Source organism: Cucurbita pepo, chromosome 14 (assembly GCF_057944985.1).
Source record: "Cucurbita pepo subsp. pepo isolate OVF chromosome 14, ASM5794498v1, whole genome shotgun sequence".
Classification (NCBI taxonomy): Eukaryota; Viridiplantae; Streptophyta; class Magnoliopsida; order Cucurbitales; family Cucurbitaceae; genus Cucurbita; species Cucurbita pepo.
Window position 1 is genome coordinate 5,460,195 of NC_141811.1, and position 14,193 is coordinate 5,474,387.

General features: G+C 34.4%; 2 protein-coding genes and 1 pseudogene across 2 annotated transcripts; 1 reads left to right on the plus strand and 2 right to left on the minus strand.

Moving 5' to 3' along the window:
• On the minus strand, positions 1 to 1,670 carry LOC111809680 (anthocyanidin 3-O-glucosyltransferase 5). The gene is made up of 2 exons (XM_023696061.2): positions 693 to 1,670; positions 1 to 614 (listed from the first exon to the last, which is right to left on the minus strand). The coding sequence occupies exons 1-2, from the start codon at positions 1,605 to 1,607 to the stop codon at positions 102 to 104; spliced, it is 1,428 nt and encodes a 475-aa protein (XP_023551829.2). The 5' UTR covers positions 1,608 to 1,670; the 3' UTR covers positions 1 to 101.
• Positions 1,671 to 5,036: 3,366 nt separating this feature from the next.
• Positions 5,037 to 9,640, plus strand: LOC111809681 (protein HEAT INTOLERANT 4). The gene is made up of 14 exons (XM_023696062.2): positions 5,037 to 5,398; positions 5,827 to 5,865; positions 5,953 to 6,006; positions 6,102 to 6,165; positions 6,294 to 6,352; positions 6,567 to 6,691; positions 6,781 to 6,840; positions 6,957 to 7,015; positions 7,391 to 7,470; positions 7,662 to 7,700; positions 7,779 to 7,841; positions 7,929 to 7,976; positions 8,059 to 8,187; positions 9,131 to 9,640. The coding sequence occupies exons 1-14, from the start codon at positions 5,252 to 5,254 to the stop codon at positions 9,176 to 9,178; spliced, it is 1,014 nt and encodes a 337-aa protein (XP_023551830.1). The 5' UTR covers positions 5,037 to 5,251; the 3' UTR covers positions 9,179 to 9,640.
• A 991-nt stretch (positions 9,641 to 10,631) lies between these two features.
• On the minus strand, positions 10,632 to 11,635 carry LOC111809682 (nuclear transcription factor Y subunit B-1 pseudogene; annotated as a pseudogene).
• Between the last annotated feature and the right edge of the window lie 2,558 nt (positions 11,636 to 14,193).

Sequence of the window (14,193 nt, forward strand, 5' to 3'; positions counted from 1 at the left end):
TAATATCGAATAATAATTAAAATAAAAGTGATAATTATTGGGATATCTTATAATATAATTCTAATATTACTAAATACAAATTTAGTTGAATAAAGTGAAATTCAAACTCGTGCTTCACGCCATGACTTCACCACTCGAGCGAAGTTCTCGAACGACGACCCACCTTCCGCCGTGGACTTCTCCGCACTCCGTTGAAGTTCCTTAGCCTTTGCTCTAATGGCTTTCCCTTCTTCATCCTCCTCCGCCATTATCTTCCTCACCATCGCTGCAATCTCCTCCCTTCCGATCACCGCCTTCGTCGGCAGCTCATTTGGTCGGACGGCCACTCGCACCTCTTCCGCCAGCATGGTGGCGTTCATCCGCTGCTCCGCGTATAACGGCCACACAACCATTGGAACTCCGTTCGTAATCCCTTCCAACGCTGAGTTCCATCCGCCGTGCGTGAAAAAACCCCCCACCGCCGGACTCCCCAACACCGCCGTCTGATCCGCCCACATCGACACCACAAACCCCACCTCCGACGTCCGCTCCAAAAACCCATCTGGCAGAAACTTCGCCTCTGATTGGTCCTCACTCCCGTCGCCGGTCGTGAAAAACGTCGCGTCCGATCTTACCTGTAAAATTAAATGTTGGATTATTATTAGTTTATTTTTAAATTAAAAAATTAAATTAAAAATTAAAGAAATGATTACCTTTGGGGCGCGTACCACCCAAACGAATCTCTGCCCGCTCATTTCCAATCCGTGAGCCACTTCCGTCATTTGCTCAGACGACAGCGTTCCACCACTCCCAAACGACACGTATATAACTGACTCACCGGGTTGCTTACTCAGCCAGTTGAACAGCTCACTCGAACCGCCTTTCTTCCCACCGGTCTGCCGTACGATCGGTCCAATAGAATAAACCGTCGACTTCATAATACGGCCCAACAAATTCCGATCTCTGAAAGATGCAAGCGTGCGACCTTGCAAATCATCCCACGTGTTAACCAAAACGCCGTCGCTCGATGGTATCTCCATCCCGATTCTGACGTATTCGAAATACTGTGATTCGGTCCGGTCCAGGAGCGGGTCGATAACGTCGCAGGGTCGAACCGGTTCGCATCCAGGGATAGGGAGCGGTTCATTCTGGTCCACGTACTGACCGGTGATTTGCTTATCGAGAACCGGGACGCAGATGGTTAAGGCTAAGAACCATGCGTTAGAGGCGACGAAGACGTATTTGGCCATGTGGAACTCGTCGGCGACAGCGAACGACTCGGTGGCGAAGATGTCGGCGATGAGGACGGAGGGGAGAGTGGTAAGGGTGGAGACGGCAGAGCGGAGAGCCGGGACGTGGCGACGCATGGTGATGCAGAGGCGACCGACGACAGTGGAGTCAGTGACGTCGGACATGTCAGCCGGAGGAAGTTCAATGACAGTGAAGAGACCGGCAGCTTGAGCGGCGGCGATGACTTTGTTTTCGACGGAGGAGGAGCGGGAAGGGACGATGAAAACGGTGACGGAGAGGTGGTGGCGCATGGAGAGGCGCGTGGCGAGCTCGAGGGAGGGGAAGAGATGGCCCATTCCAGGGCTAGAAACAAGAGCGACATGAGGTTGGGATTCCATGGCGAGCTGAAGAAGGTGAAGACAGTAAGTGCAGAAACTAACAGGCTATGGCTGAGACTTCGTTCACTCATGAATATGAATATATATAGAATTTATATATATATATATATATATATATATATATATTTTTGAATTTTGTATTTTGGAAATATTTATAAAAATTAATATTAACATATAATTGGCTCAAAAAACCATGCTATTAACAATCAAATTCATAAAAATATTTTTTATTTTTTTTAAATTTAGAACTTTTTAAAGTTTTAAAATATTTTTAATATCAACAATTTTTTATTAAAAAACTATCAACCAGGAAACTTTTGGGCTTTATATAAATTTATTAATTTAAATAAAATAAAATTTTAAGATATTCAAAATTAAGAGTTTTATTTTTTATTTTTTATTTTTTATGGAACTGAAATAAGATTCAATTTGACAAAGAATAGTGAGGGGGTAGGTAGGAGAGTGGGGAGGCATGTGGGCCCACAATTTTCCTACTCTGCTCACAGAACAAAATTTACTGCGCATTTTTTACCATTTTCCTCCTCTATTTTTTAATTATTAAAACTGTAAATATAAGTAAATACGGCGGTCGATCTGCTATTTTATGGTCGTTTCATAGATTTCACACCCATTTCTATTGTTGAATTCAGATCATAAAGTAATGTTAGGGTTAATTTTTTTTTTTTGTTCAGAATGTGGGTTAAATTTTTTAACGAGTCAACCATTTTTAAGTCGGGTCAAACTCAACTCTAATTTGTTTTTTAAAATATTAACAATATTTATCAATTATAATTAATATAGACGATGGATTATGACCGAGAAATATTTGACATTTAAATGGTATGATATTTTAGTTATTAATGTAATATAAATCAATATATTTTTTACAATTAAAAATAAATAAATAAGCAAAATTAAATTGCTCCAGTTGGTAACCAACCAAACATAAATTTAGGGTTTGTCCAAAAAAAAATTATAAAATAAATAAATAAATAAATCAACCCATTTGACGGAACTTTATTATTTATTTTATGTTTTAAAATTTATATTTCTTTTTCTAAGAAATATTTAATTTTTTTTTAGCAAAAATGGGTTTCTAAACTTTCTTTTTTCAAAACCAACTTTTATTTTTTAAATATTAAGAAAAAATGGTACAATATATATATATGAAAAGAAGTATTTATAAATTTAATTTTGAAAAAATAAAAATAAAATAACTATCAAAATGGAGAAATGAAAAAATGGGCATTTTTTTAATACATAATGTGGTTGGTAGAGATTTTTTTTAGTTAGGTCTTGTGGGAAAGGAAATGCGAGATATGTTTCACATGAGGCGGAGAGAGAATGTGATGAGACAATGAATCAAATAAAGCTAAAGTTTTTAAATTATCGAGCAAAAGAAGAGGTTTTTGTTCATATACTAAAATAACGTTTTTTTAAATTTAAAGGATAAACAAATTTGAAAAGTTCACCAAGTTTTAAGACTATTTACAAATAAAATTATTAAATTTTTTTATCTAAAATAAAAAATAAATATATTTTAATTATTTTTATAGTTCGAGATAATTGAGAACAGAATATATGAGAATAAAAAGTGTAGAAAGATATCTTATAACTAAAAATGTTTTAAATGAATTTAATTTTAAAAGTTATATTTATTTTTAAAATATAAAAACTAAATTTATTAGATAAAAATAAATAAATATCTGACACTCATAATAAAAACTCCAAAATTCAAAAGAAAATAAATATTTTAGTTGAGAAAGTACTCTATTAGAAAGTTGGCCGCACATTTTTTTTAATTTTTGGTCCCACGTGTCAACCGGGTGTTGGCTCCCGAATTTCTGGTATTTATTAAAATACAAAATATTAAACAAAATAATATTTCCTAAAAATTTGTAATTTAAGCGATTGAAAAGGCGGTCAGCATATAGGACAAAAGCTGGGCAGTGGCATTTTCATAATTACGTAGCAAATTACTCAATGCACGTGGATGAGTCGTAAAGCTTTTGGCCACCACCAGTCCGGTTGACTTCCAATTCTCTTGAACGGCTGGGATTGCGTTTGAGGGAGATCTGAGTGGCAAATAAATATTACCGCAATAAAACAAAATTATTTCAACTTGAAATTCATAAATTAAAATATATATATTATTATTATTATTCAATTTACAATAATATCACATATATATATATATATATATAAGCTAAGCCACTCATAATTATTGGTCGTGTGTTTTAATATATATTCTTTCATAAAAGTAAAGATGTTCACGGAAATTTTGGAAAAGCCTTCTAAGAAACGTCCACAAGGTAGGTGGGGATAGAGAAGTTTTTTCTGTCCCCATCCCGCTACCTATTTCATTTCTCATTCTCACTAAAATTTTCATTTTTTTTTATTTTTAGATCAGGTTCTCCTCCGATAAATTTTTTTAATATAATATTTATTTAAAAAATCCTAATAAATCAATATATTTATTAAATAAAAGTTAGCAGTGTGTCAGCGATGATGTCGAGCCCAGGAGCATTGATCGTGTGAGATCCCACCTTAGCTAAATTATTTATAAATACCTTCCAATCGTGTGGGCTCGAATGGGCCCGATATGCTGTTGGGCTGGGTGTGGGGATCCGACTTGGATGGGTCAGGGCATGGAATAAAATAATATTAATATTTTGACTGTAACGACTTTGTTTATTTTTAAGTCCACTAATCACTAACTAAAGATACTAAAAACAACTAAAATAATTAAAATAATTAAAAATTAAAAAATAAAAAAATTTGAAAAAAAGTCTACAAAGTAAGCATGAAATTTTCAAATACTTTTAATAACTTTAATTAATAAAGATAAGAATATAAAAAGTGAAGAATATGAAATATTTTCTCATTTATTTTATTTTCTTTAATATATTTTTATTTTACTTAGAAACAACAACCGTTAGATTTTGCCTATTTATTTTTAGTTAGTCCCCTTTATTTATATACAATACATTATTAATTAAATACATGAAAAATATAAAATGAGGACTTTTGATTTTTTTTTTTTTTTTTTTTTTTTTTGTTGTAAAAAATATTCAAATGAGAATATTTATTATTTTTAATTTGATAAAATAATGTTTTAAAAATAACCTTAATTAAGTGGCGCGTACGAGTGATAAAATTATTGAAAATTTAATATACAAAAATAATTTGCAATATTTTAATGCACTTTTATTGGCGTTATTTATTTGGCTAAAAGTATTAAACTTTTAATTTTATATGTAGTAAATTAATTACAAAATTAATTTTTTTTTATATAATTAATTTAATAAATTTTAAGACAAAAAATGTTCAGAGACACTGTGTAACTCTGTCGGTTAAAAAAAAAAAAATAATAATAATAATAAATAAATCGAGAAAATTTGAAATAATTTGGATTTGAAGCTGTAGACGTCCCGCCTATTTGCAGCTGGAAGGGAACTACCATTGGCGTTGATCTTACGCTCAAAAAAATTCCCAATTTCAAAACCCTAATTTTTCTCTCTCTTATCCTCTCGATCTTTCTCCCTCTACAATTCGCAATTTCTAATCCGAATCCTTCGCTTTTAAACCCTTTTTCTCCTTCTTCTTCGCACTCTCTTTCGTTTTGCAGTTGAGGTCCGAACACAATGAGGAAAGGTACTAAGAGGAAGACAACACAGAAGGAAGAGGATAAACCTGCGGAACCTAAACCTGTGGAACCATCTCGCTCCAAGCGGACAAAGGTCCCCAAACCCGAATCCGAACCCCAGTACTTTGAGGACAAGCGCAACTTGGTAATGTACATTCTACATGATTTTTTTTTTTTTTTGTTTTGTTGCTGTTATGTCTCTGATTTTCAGTCTCTTTTGAGTCTTGCGCTAGTTTTGATTGTTATCTCGTGGGATTTCTTTTCATTTCTTGTCTGAGTCTTGAATTCCCACTGTCATGGATTATTGAGCAGGGAAGAACATTGGGCTGTGCCTAGATACAGAGGCAATTTTTTTTGTTGTGTGGTTGGTTTCATTTGTTCTTCTGGGTTCCTTAAATTAGTGTAAGAAAGTATGCTGACATTACCAGCTGCAATCTATTTTGCTCCGTTATTGATTAGCTTGAACTTGTAAATGAAGCTTGTTTATGGTAATTTTGACATTTCCTTCATTGGGGCTCTTATGAGGTTTGCCAATTGGCATTTTGATTTACAAATATTAATTATTGAATGCAGGAAGATCTGTGGAAAGCAGCATTTCCTGTTGGGACAGAGGTCTGGCATAAACTAAAGTGCTTGTTTCTTTTTATCTGAAGTCTTATTGTTCTGTTGCTTATACATTTACATGTTATTTAATTTCAGTGGGATCAATTGGATACCGTTTATCAGTTCAACTGGAATTTCTCAAATCTAGAAGTGAGTTTGAAAATCTTGGTGTTTTTTTTAAATTTTTTTTATATTGGACGTGAATTTATTTGAAAGGGCGATGTAACATTTGCAATTATTGTCAGGATGCATTTGAAGAGGGAGGAAAGTTGTATGGCGAGAAGGTTTACCTATTTGGTTGTACAGAGCGTAAGTAGCTTAACTAAGAATCTTATTTTATATTACATATACAATACAAGAAAATCTTATTAAGGTCAAGTTTTCTTTCAGTTTACCCTTTTTTTGTAGTCTACTTATGATAATTCCTATTTGTGCAGCTCAATTGGTTCCTTTCAAGGGAGAAAATAAAGTTATATGCATACCTGTTGTGGTGGCTGTAAGTCATTATATTTCTATTAATTTTTGTTTTTGCATTCTGTTGTATCAAGCTATAGTTTCTATTAGTAGCCATGTTAATTGACCGACCACCGTATAACTAATACCTGATTGAAAGAAGTTATCGACTAGTTAGTACCTTTCTTATTTGTTAACGTCCACCGAATTAGCATGGGATTTAATTCCTACGGCTTTTGGGTTTTATGGTTCTACAGGTTGCATCTCCTTTCCCACCTTCTGATAAAATTGGCATCAACTCTGTTCAAAGAGAGGCTGAAGAGATAGTTCCCATGAAACAGATGAAAATGGACTGGGTTCCTTATATTCCCTTGGACCAAAGGTACTAATTTGTGATTTTTCTTCTTCTTAGCATCCTTTAGATTGTAACTCAAGTTTTATAATTGACCATTCAATTTAATTCTTCTTCAGAGGTAGTCAAGTTGATAAGTTGAAATCTCAAATATTCATCCTCAGTTGCACTCAGAGAAGGTACAAACATGAATGACTTTCCACATCCATTTGGTATTCACTCACAATTTCAATAAATTTTTTTATTGCTACCCTTTGATTGTTCTTATTCATAAACGGATTGATCGTTTCTGCAGAGCTGGTTTGAAGCATTTGAAAATAGATCGTGTCAAGAAATTTGAGTATTGCTTACCCTGTAAGTTCTTCGAACAATATGGTAGTTAAGTTTATGATTGATAATTTATTGGATGAACTATCCTCTTGAGAGGAAAACAGATCTTTAGCTGTAGTTTGTGAAAGTTCCACATTGGTCGGGGAGGAGAACAAAACACCCTTGATAAGGGTGTGGAAACCTTCCCTAGTAGACGCGTTTTAAAGCCTTGAGGGGAAGTTCGAAAGAGAAAGCTCAAAGAGGACAATATTTGCTAACGGTGGGCTTGGGCCGTTACAAGTTTCCTCACACAAATTTTCAATTTTGTTGATTTTTATTGACATCTAGATCATCCAACTAATGGTTATCAATGAAGTCTATACATGTTTGTCATATCTCATACTGTCATTTTTCTGGCAGATTTCTACCATCCCTTTAAGGAAGATGAAGTTGAACAAAGCACTGAGGTTCCAATTATCTTCCCAATCGACCCAAAGCCAGTAAGCTTTTAATTCTCACTGTTCCAAGGCTCATGAATGCATAGTGTGTGGGGAAGAAACTAATTGAGCATTCTTATTCACAATCTGAAATTTATGTCACATTTTCGGATTTTGATGCCAATTTGGATTAGGATGATCATGCAGGGGAACTGCAAATCTAAATGTACGTTTCAATTTTTGGTTATCTGCAGGTTTTCTGTGAGTTTGATTGGGAATTAGATGAACTCGAGGTAAAGAAAATTTTCTTTTTTAAGGAAAATTTTTCCCTAAGAGTTTTATCTTTATGCTCTGTTTTCACGTATCTTCAGGAATTCACGGATAGGTTGATTGAGGAGGAAGAATTACCGGAAAGTCAAAAGGATGCCTTCAAGGTAATAGTTTGTCAAGTGTTGTAGACATGTTACTGTTATTCATCTTTACAAAAGGCTTACCTGATGAGGGTTCTCTCAATTGTTTAGGATTTTGTGAAGGAGAAAGTTAGAGAGGCCAAGAAAGCTAATAGATTGGTAAACATTTTTACTCATATTATGATGATTTTCTTGGTAAAAAGTAACCATTGCGAACAGATCTTATTCGATGTTCTTTCAGGCTAGGGAAGCACGGAAAAAAGCCATTGAGGAAATGAGCAAAGAAACTAAGGAAGCGTTTGAGAAGATGAAATTTTATAAGTTTTACCCTGTACAAACACCTGATACGCCCGATATATCCAACGTTAAGGTATGTTAACTCTGGTTTAATCCTCTTGGCCGATGACGAGCGAAAAATGTTTGATCTTGAACTGTATTTTTTTGATAAACATCGTTCTTATTTATCAACAAGGGGTACGAACTACGAACTATATGGCCTATAGGAAGATTAGAGAGCTTCCCATCTCTTCCCAAGCCAAACTGATGGAAGAGGACCAAAAGCCTACTCCTTTTCAGCTGACATTCTCTAAATACTCTCCCTAGCTCATGCATCTTGTTTCCAATACTCAGCAGGTTTGATTGAACCAGTCCTTTCCCTTGCCCGGATGTTCTCTTTTTTCAGTCTTGGAAAGGTGATCCGTCGAAGACGGGAGCCCTTCAACATGTTTATGAAAACTTCCTACTTATTAAAGAAAGGGGGTTCGACCACTATTTTGTATAGGGTTGACTCTCACAGCTATAAATTCTTTGAGACAGGAAGAGTTGGAAGTTCAAAACCACTTTTTGCTTTGCTCCTTCGCGACTCACCCTTCTTCCACTCTGTCTTCGTCTTCTCCTTGGTTAGAATTCTAAATCTAAAGAATAAGATAGGCTATAGCTATGAATTCGGTACCTCTTAACTAGTTATCCTAGTACTTGGCCACCTACTCATTTGAGCTTATTATACACATTTACAATCAAGCATGGGTTGGCCTATAAGTGTCTGCAAATAATTAATGACTCGAAAGCGAAAGACTTAAAGCCATGGCGATCACCTACTTAGGAGTTTTCGTATGTAGTTGTTTTGCAACTAGGTTACCCGAACACTCGAAAATATTAATAAACATAAATATATCGATCTTCAAAGTATTTTCAAGGACCAGAAATCTGTAAACGTTTAGATTTAAAAACTGTAACCAGTAATTTTCTTCTCACATGATCTTGCCTGCATTTTCTCCAATGCCCTCCAATATTTTGTTTTCTTGGCTTTCCAGGCTCCATTTATAAATAGGTATTATGGAAAGGCTCATGAAGTCCTGTGATCTGATACCATATCTGGCACGAGATAGAAAATCGATACAAAGCTCCTTTGGGGTCCAGATTTTGCCCAATATTTGAAGGTACTCTTTCTTCTTATATGATGCCAAACTGGTGACTCGGATGACGTTTCGACTTGTTTCATTGATCTAACAGGACCTAGAACAGTAGTAGTAGCCACCAAAATCTTTAGATATTAGACTGACTGTTGTACTATTTAGGATCATGCTTTCATTCTCCATTCTACATTTCTTCTTTCCGTTAGCAAAGAGAAGGGCTTAGAACCTCACTTACTCCCAGTAGGAATATCTTGGTGTAATCTTGCTAATTATTCCATCACATCATTTTTTGTGTAACCATAGTTTGAGTTCTTCCCCCTCCGGGAACAAATTCTGTTGATGTTCACTGCCATGGGCAAATGCCAATACACGTTTGACAGTTTTTGGAGGATATATAAATATATATATTATTTCCATTTGTCAAATAGTTCATTCTTCTGATAATATATTGAGTAGATGAACTTCATTGCTATTGTTCAACGTAGGACTCGGTAATTAGAACGAAAAGTAACTTCATTGCTAATTTAACTGTTTTTGGCAATTCGAACATAACTTAGTAGATAAACTATCCATTCACACCATTAGAGGGTTATAAAATAGTGATTCTTCTGCGTGGTAATTATAATCTCGTAACCAATTCAGCGTCCTTCCTGTAATGTCTGTTTGTTTTGACTTAAAATACACCAAGTCAATCCTGGTTTGCTTACTGAAGTAAATGGGGCAATGATCTATATGGGTCGGGTTGGAAACATCTTTTAGACCGCTCTTAAATTTTGAGTATCTTAGCTCAATTCAACCCAACCCTCTGTATTTTTTTTTAATTTAAAAAAAAAAATCTATTTATCTACCGTATATTTTATAATAATTGAAATTTCATAACGTTTAAATATCAAATGTTTATAAATAACATGTATATCGGTTACAAACATTAAATTTTTTAATCTTTTCAGAAGTAAGGTAGTTAGATGTAACTTGGGATTGAACTGAATTTTTTATTTTTCAAAAGTTCAACCCAGTCAAAATTGAAAAGAGAAAAATCTCGCTCATCCTAATCTTTATAGTTTTGGTCGGATAGTCTGAGTTGTTTAGGTTATCAGGTCTATGTGCACCCATCCTAATCTTTATAGTTTGGATCGGGTCGGATAGTCTGAGTTTAGGTTATCAGGTCTATGAGCACCCATCCTAATCTCTATAGTTTGGGTCGGATAGTCTGAGTTGTTTAGGTTATCAGGTCTATAAGCACCCCTAAAACGAGGTAAGAACCTCTATATTTTAATTAGTTAAATAATAATTATAAAGAGATGAGATTAGAGAATATTTTCAAAATGGGAAAGTGGTCAAACCACGATATTCCCCATCAATCATAACAAAAAAAATTAAAATAAAAAGCACTCTCAAGTACCTGGAGACCAAGAATTTAAATGTGATTATAATTAAGTCAAAAAGTATAATATATTAAAGTATTAATTCTAGATTCCCATCACTTTTATTACCAAAAAAAAAAAAAAACCCTAAAATTATAATATTTCTATCTCTGATAAATTTGTAATATGTTTTAGACTATGATAATTTCTCCTTAATTGCAATCAGAAAATTTGATTAATTCCCTTAATTTACTTTCTTTTTTAGCTGTTGTTCATGTGAGCCGCCATAGCTGGAGCTCCATTTTCAGGGACTCCACTCATATTTACCCCTCAAACTTTCCCCAAATCCAACGCCATCGATTATATTCAAACTCTTATGATTCCCCAGTGAATAAAACCCAGAATTTAAATTCTGAAAATCCATCACCGAATTGGCCGATTTCCCACCGATTATCTGTTCCACGGCGGCGGCGGCGGCGGATTTCGTCGGTGACGGGGAGGGATCGTCCTGTCTGGCTAAAGAATGTTTCTCCTCCTCTGTTTCTCTGTATTTGTTGAGATAAATCTTCAAAGGGCCGACGTAATTTTCGAATCCCAAAGTGGTCATAGCCCACAGCAAATCATCGCCGTTGATCGTCTTCCGTTTTTCCCTTTGACACTTATCGGAGGCCTCGCCGGTGATGAAGCTGATGAACTCCGACACGCATTCCTGGACGGTCTCTTTAGCTTCTTTTGAGATTTTGGCGTTGGCAGGAAGGGATTTTTTCATGATTCGGCTCACGTTTGCGATCGGAAGAAACCTGTCCTGTTCTTTAGTGGAGCTGTCGGAGGTTGGGCTGCCGACGGGGCTGACGGTGGTTGTGAGGTTTCGCTTGTGCATCGCGGATGGGTTTGGCCGGAAAATGAAGGCGGAGCGGGGTTGGGGAGGATTCCGGTGGAAATTGGTGGTGGAGAAAAGTGGGTCTGCGGAGGGGATTTTAAAGGCGAAGGGGGAAACGTAGGAGAAATTAAATTAAGAGGAAAGACGGTTTGATTTTGACAGAAAAAGGGAAAGAGAGATAAATAAATAAATAAATAAATAAATAAATAAATAAATAAATAAAATAAAATAAAATAAAATAAAATAAAATAATTGGTGATTAGAATAATTTCAAAGAATGGTCTTCCAAGAGGTGGAATCTTGGTAATTATAAGGAACCTATATATGTTTCTTTAATTCACTCTTTATAGTATATATATATATATATATATCAATATGAACATAGCTCAATCACTAAAACAACAATACCAACCAGATCTTTGCGTAAATAATCAACGATAAACTAACATCGTGGGTTAAATTTAAAATTTGATACCTTGTGTTCGATCCATTTTAATTTTTATACTCCCAAAATTTTTAAATTTGTTTTTATCCCGTCTTAAATTTAATATTTATTGTTAATTGTTTAGTTTATATAAAATCCTTATATTGAAAATATAGTTGATAATAATTTTTTTATTATGGATTAATTTCGTAAACTTGAATAATGATATCTATTTAATCTTTTAACATTTTAAAAATATTAGTAAGACACTGAAAATTCCACTATCATATCTTCAAGGGTTCATGAATTTAATAAATTTAATATTTTTCTTATTTTCTTAGTACATAAAGTAAACATCTCGAAAGCTAAAGACTAGGAAACGAGGATCCTAGAACTAGGATGAGTGGTCCTTGGTTGAGCGAGACCTTTTAACTATTCAACAAATTTTGTTTGTTCTCCTTGATCTGTCTCTTTACCATTTTAATTACTCGAGCTTATTCATTCTATTGAACTAAATACGTAGAACAGACTCGTTATTTATTTATTTTAAAAATAGATTAAAAAAAATTAATGGGTATTAAAAAAAGAGTGTACGTGTTAATTGTGTACTTTGGGAGACAATGGGATATTTTGGAAAGCCTTTTGGTTCAGTAATTATTATATAAATTGGAGTGGAAATGGAAATGGCATCGTATAATCGCCTTTGTACGGTCCAAAAAAGGAGGATACAAATTAAAGAACTCCCCACACTCACCCAATTGCATGTGCTTTTTTTTTTTTTTTTTTTTTTTTTTTTTTTTTTTTTTTTTTTTTTAATTATAAAAAAAATTAAAAATGTTAGGAATCACGGGTTTTGATAATGATATTATCTACTTTCAGCATAAGTTCTTATCATTTTGGTTTTAGTTTCCTCAACAGATCTCGTACCAATGAAGATAGTCGGTATTGAACTCAAACGCGTTTTAAAGTTGTGAAGTCGACAGTGATACGTAATTGGCCAATGTGGACAATATATGCTAGCGGTGTACTTGGACTATTATATTTGAGGCTCATAACTTTTTTATTCGGCACTTGAGAAGTCTATTAATATTACTAAGTTAAGATAAGGGCATGAGTCTGATATCATATGTAATTATAACTTAGCGATAATTAACACGTACTCTTTTAATTAACGATAAATATTCAAATCTCGAGATCTTGTATTAAAATTTTAATTTTTGTTTATAAATATAAAAATGTATTTAAATGGGTAAACTAATGTGTAACGACCCAGATCCACCGCTAGCAGATATTGTCCTCTTTGGGCTTTCCCTTTCGGCTTTAAAAGGCGTCTACTAGGGAAATGGTGATTTGTTCTCCTCCCCAACCAATGTAGAACACACAATCCACCTCTCTTCGGGGCCCAACGTCCTCGCTGGCACTCTTTCCTTCCTCCAATCGATGTGAGACCACCCCCAAATCCACCCATCTTTAGGGCCCAGTGTCCTTACTGGCACACCGCCTCGTGTCTAGCTTTGATACCATTTGTAACAATCCAGATCCACCGCTAGCAGATATTGTCCTTTTTGGGCTTTCCCTTTCGGGCTTCCCTTCAAGGATTTAAAACACGTCTGCTAGGGGAAGGTTTTCACACCGTTATAAATGGTGATTTGTTCTCCTCCCCAACCAATATGAGACATCACACAATGTTTTTTTTAATAATATTTTGTAACATATTTTTTAAAAATAAAGTTACATAAAAAAATGAATGGGTTGTCTTGTGAATGAAGCGTACAAACTATAAGTTTGAAAAACATCATTGAATACTTTTGTACTTGTTTATTCTCTTCTATATATTCTTAATATATTCTTGATATATCAATTAATCAAATTATTACATTTCATCCGTATTTAATTTCTTCAAACCGTCCAAGCTCACCGCTAACAAATGTTGTCTGCTTTAGCCCATTACGTACCATTGTCAACCTCACGGGTTTAAGACGTGTCTACTAAAAAAGGTTTCCACACCCTTATAAGAAATGTTTTGTTTCCCTCTCCAATCAGAGATCTCACAATTCACTCTCTTAGGAGCCTGCGTCCCTCACACATCGCCCCGTGTCTAACTCTGATACCATTTTATAACAGCCCAAGCTCACCGATAACAGATATTTCGTTTTGGCCCATTACATATCGCTGTCTAACTCTGATCTCAAGGTTTTACTTGAAAAATAACTTTTTAAAATTATTGAAATTTATTATAGTATTTAAAAAAAAAAAAAACCAAGAAAATTTGATATAAATGAAAAGTCACTAA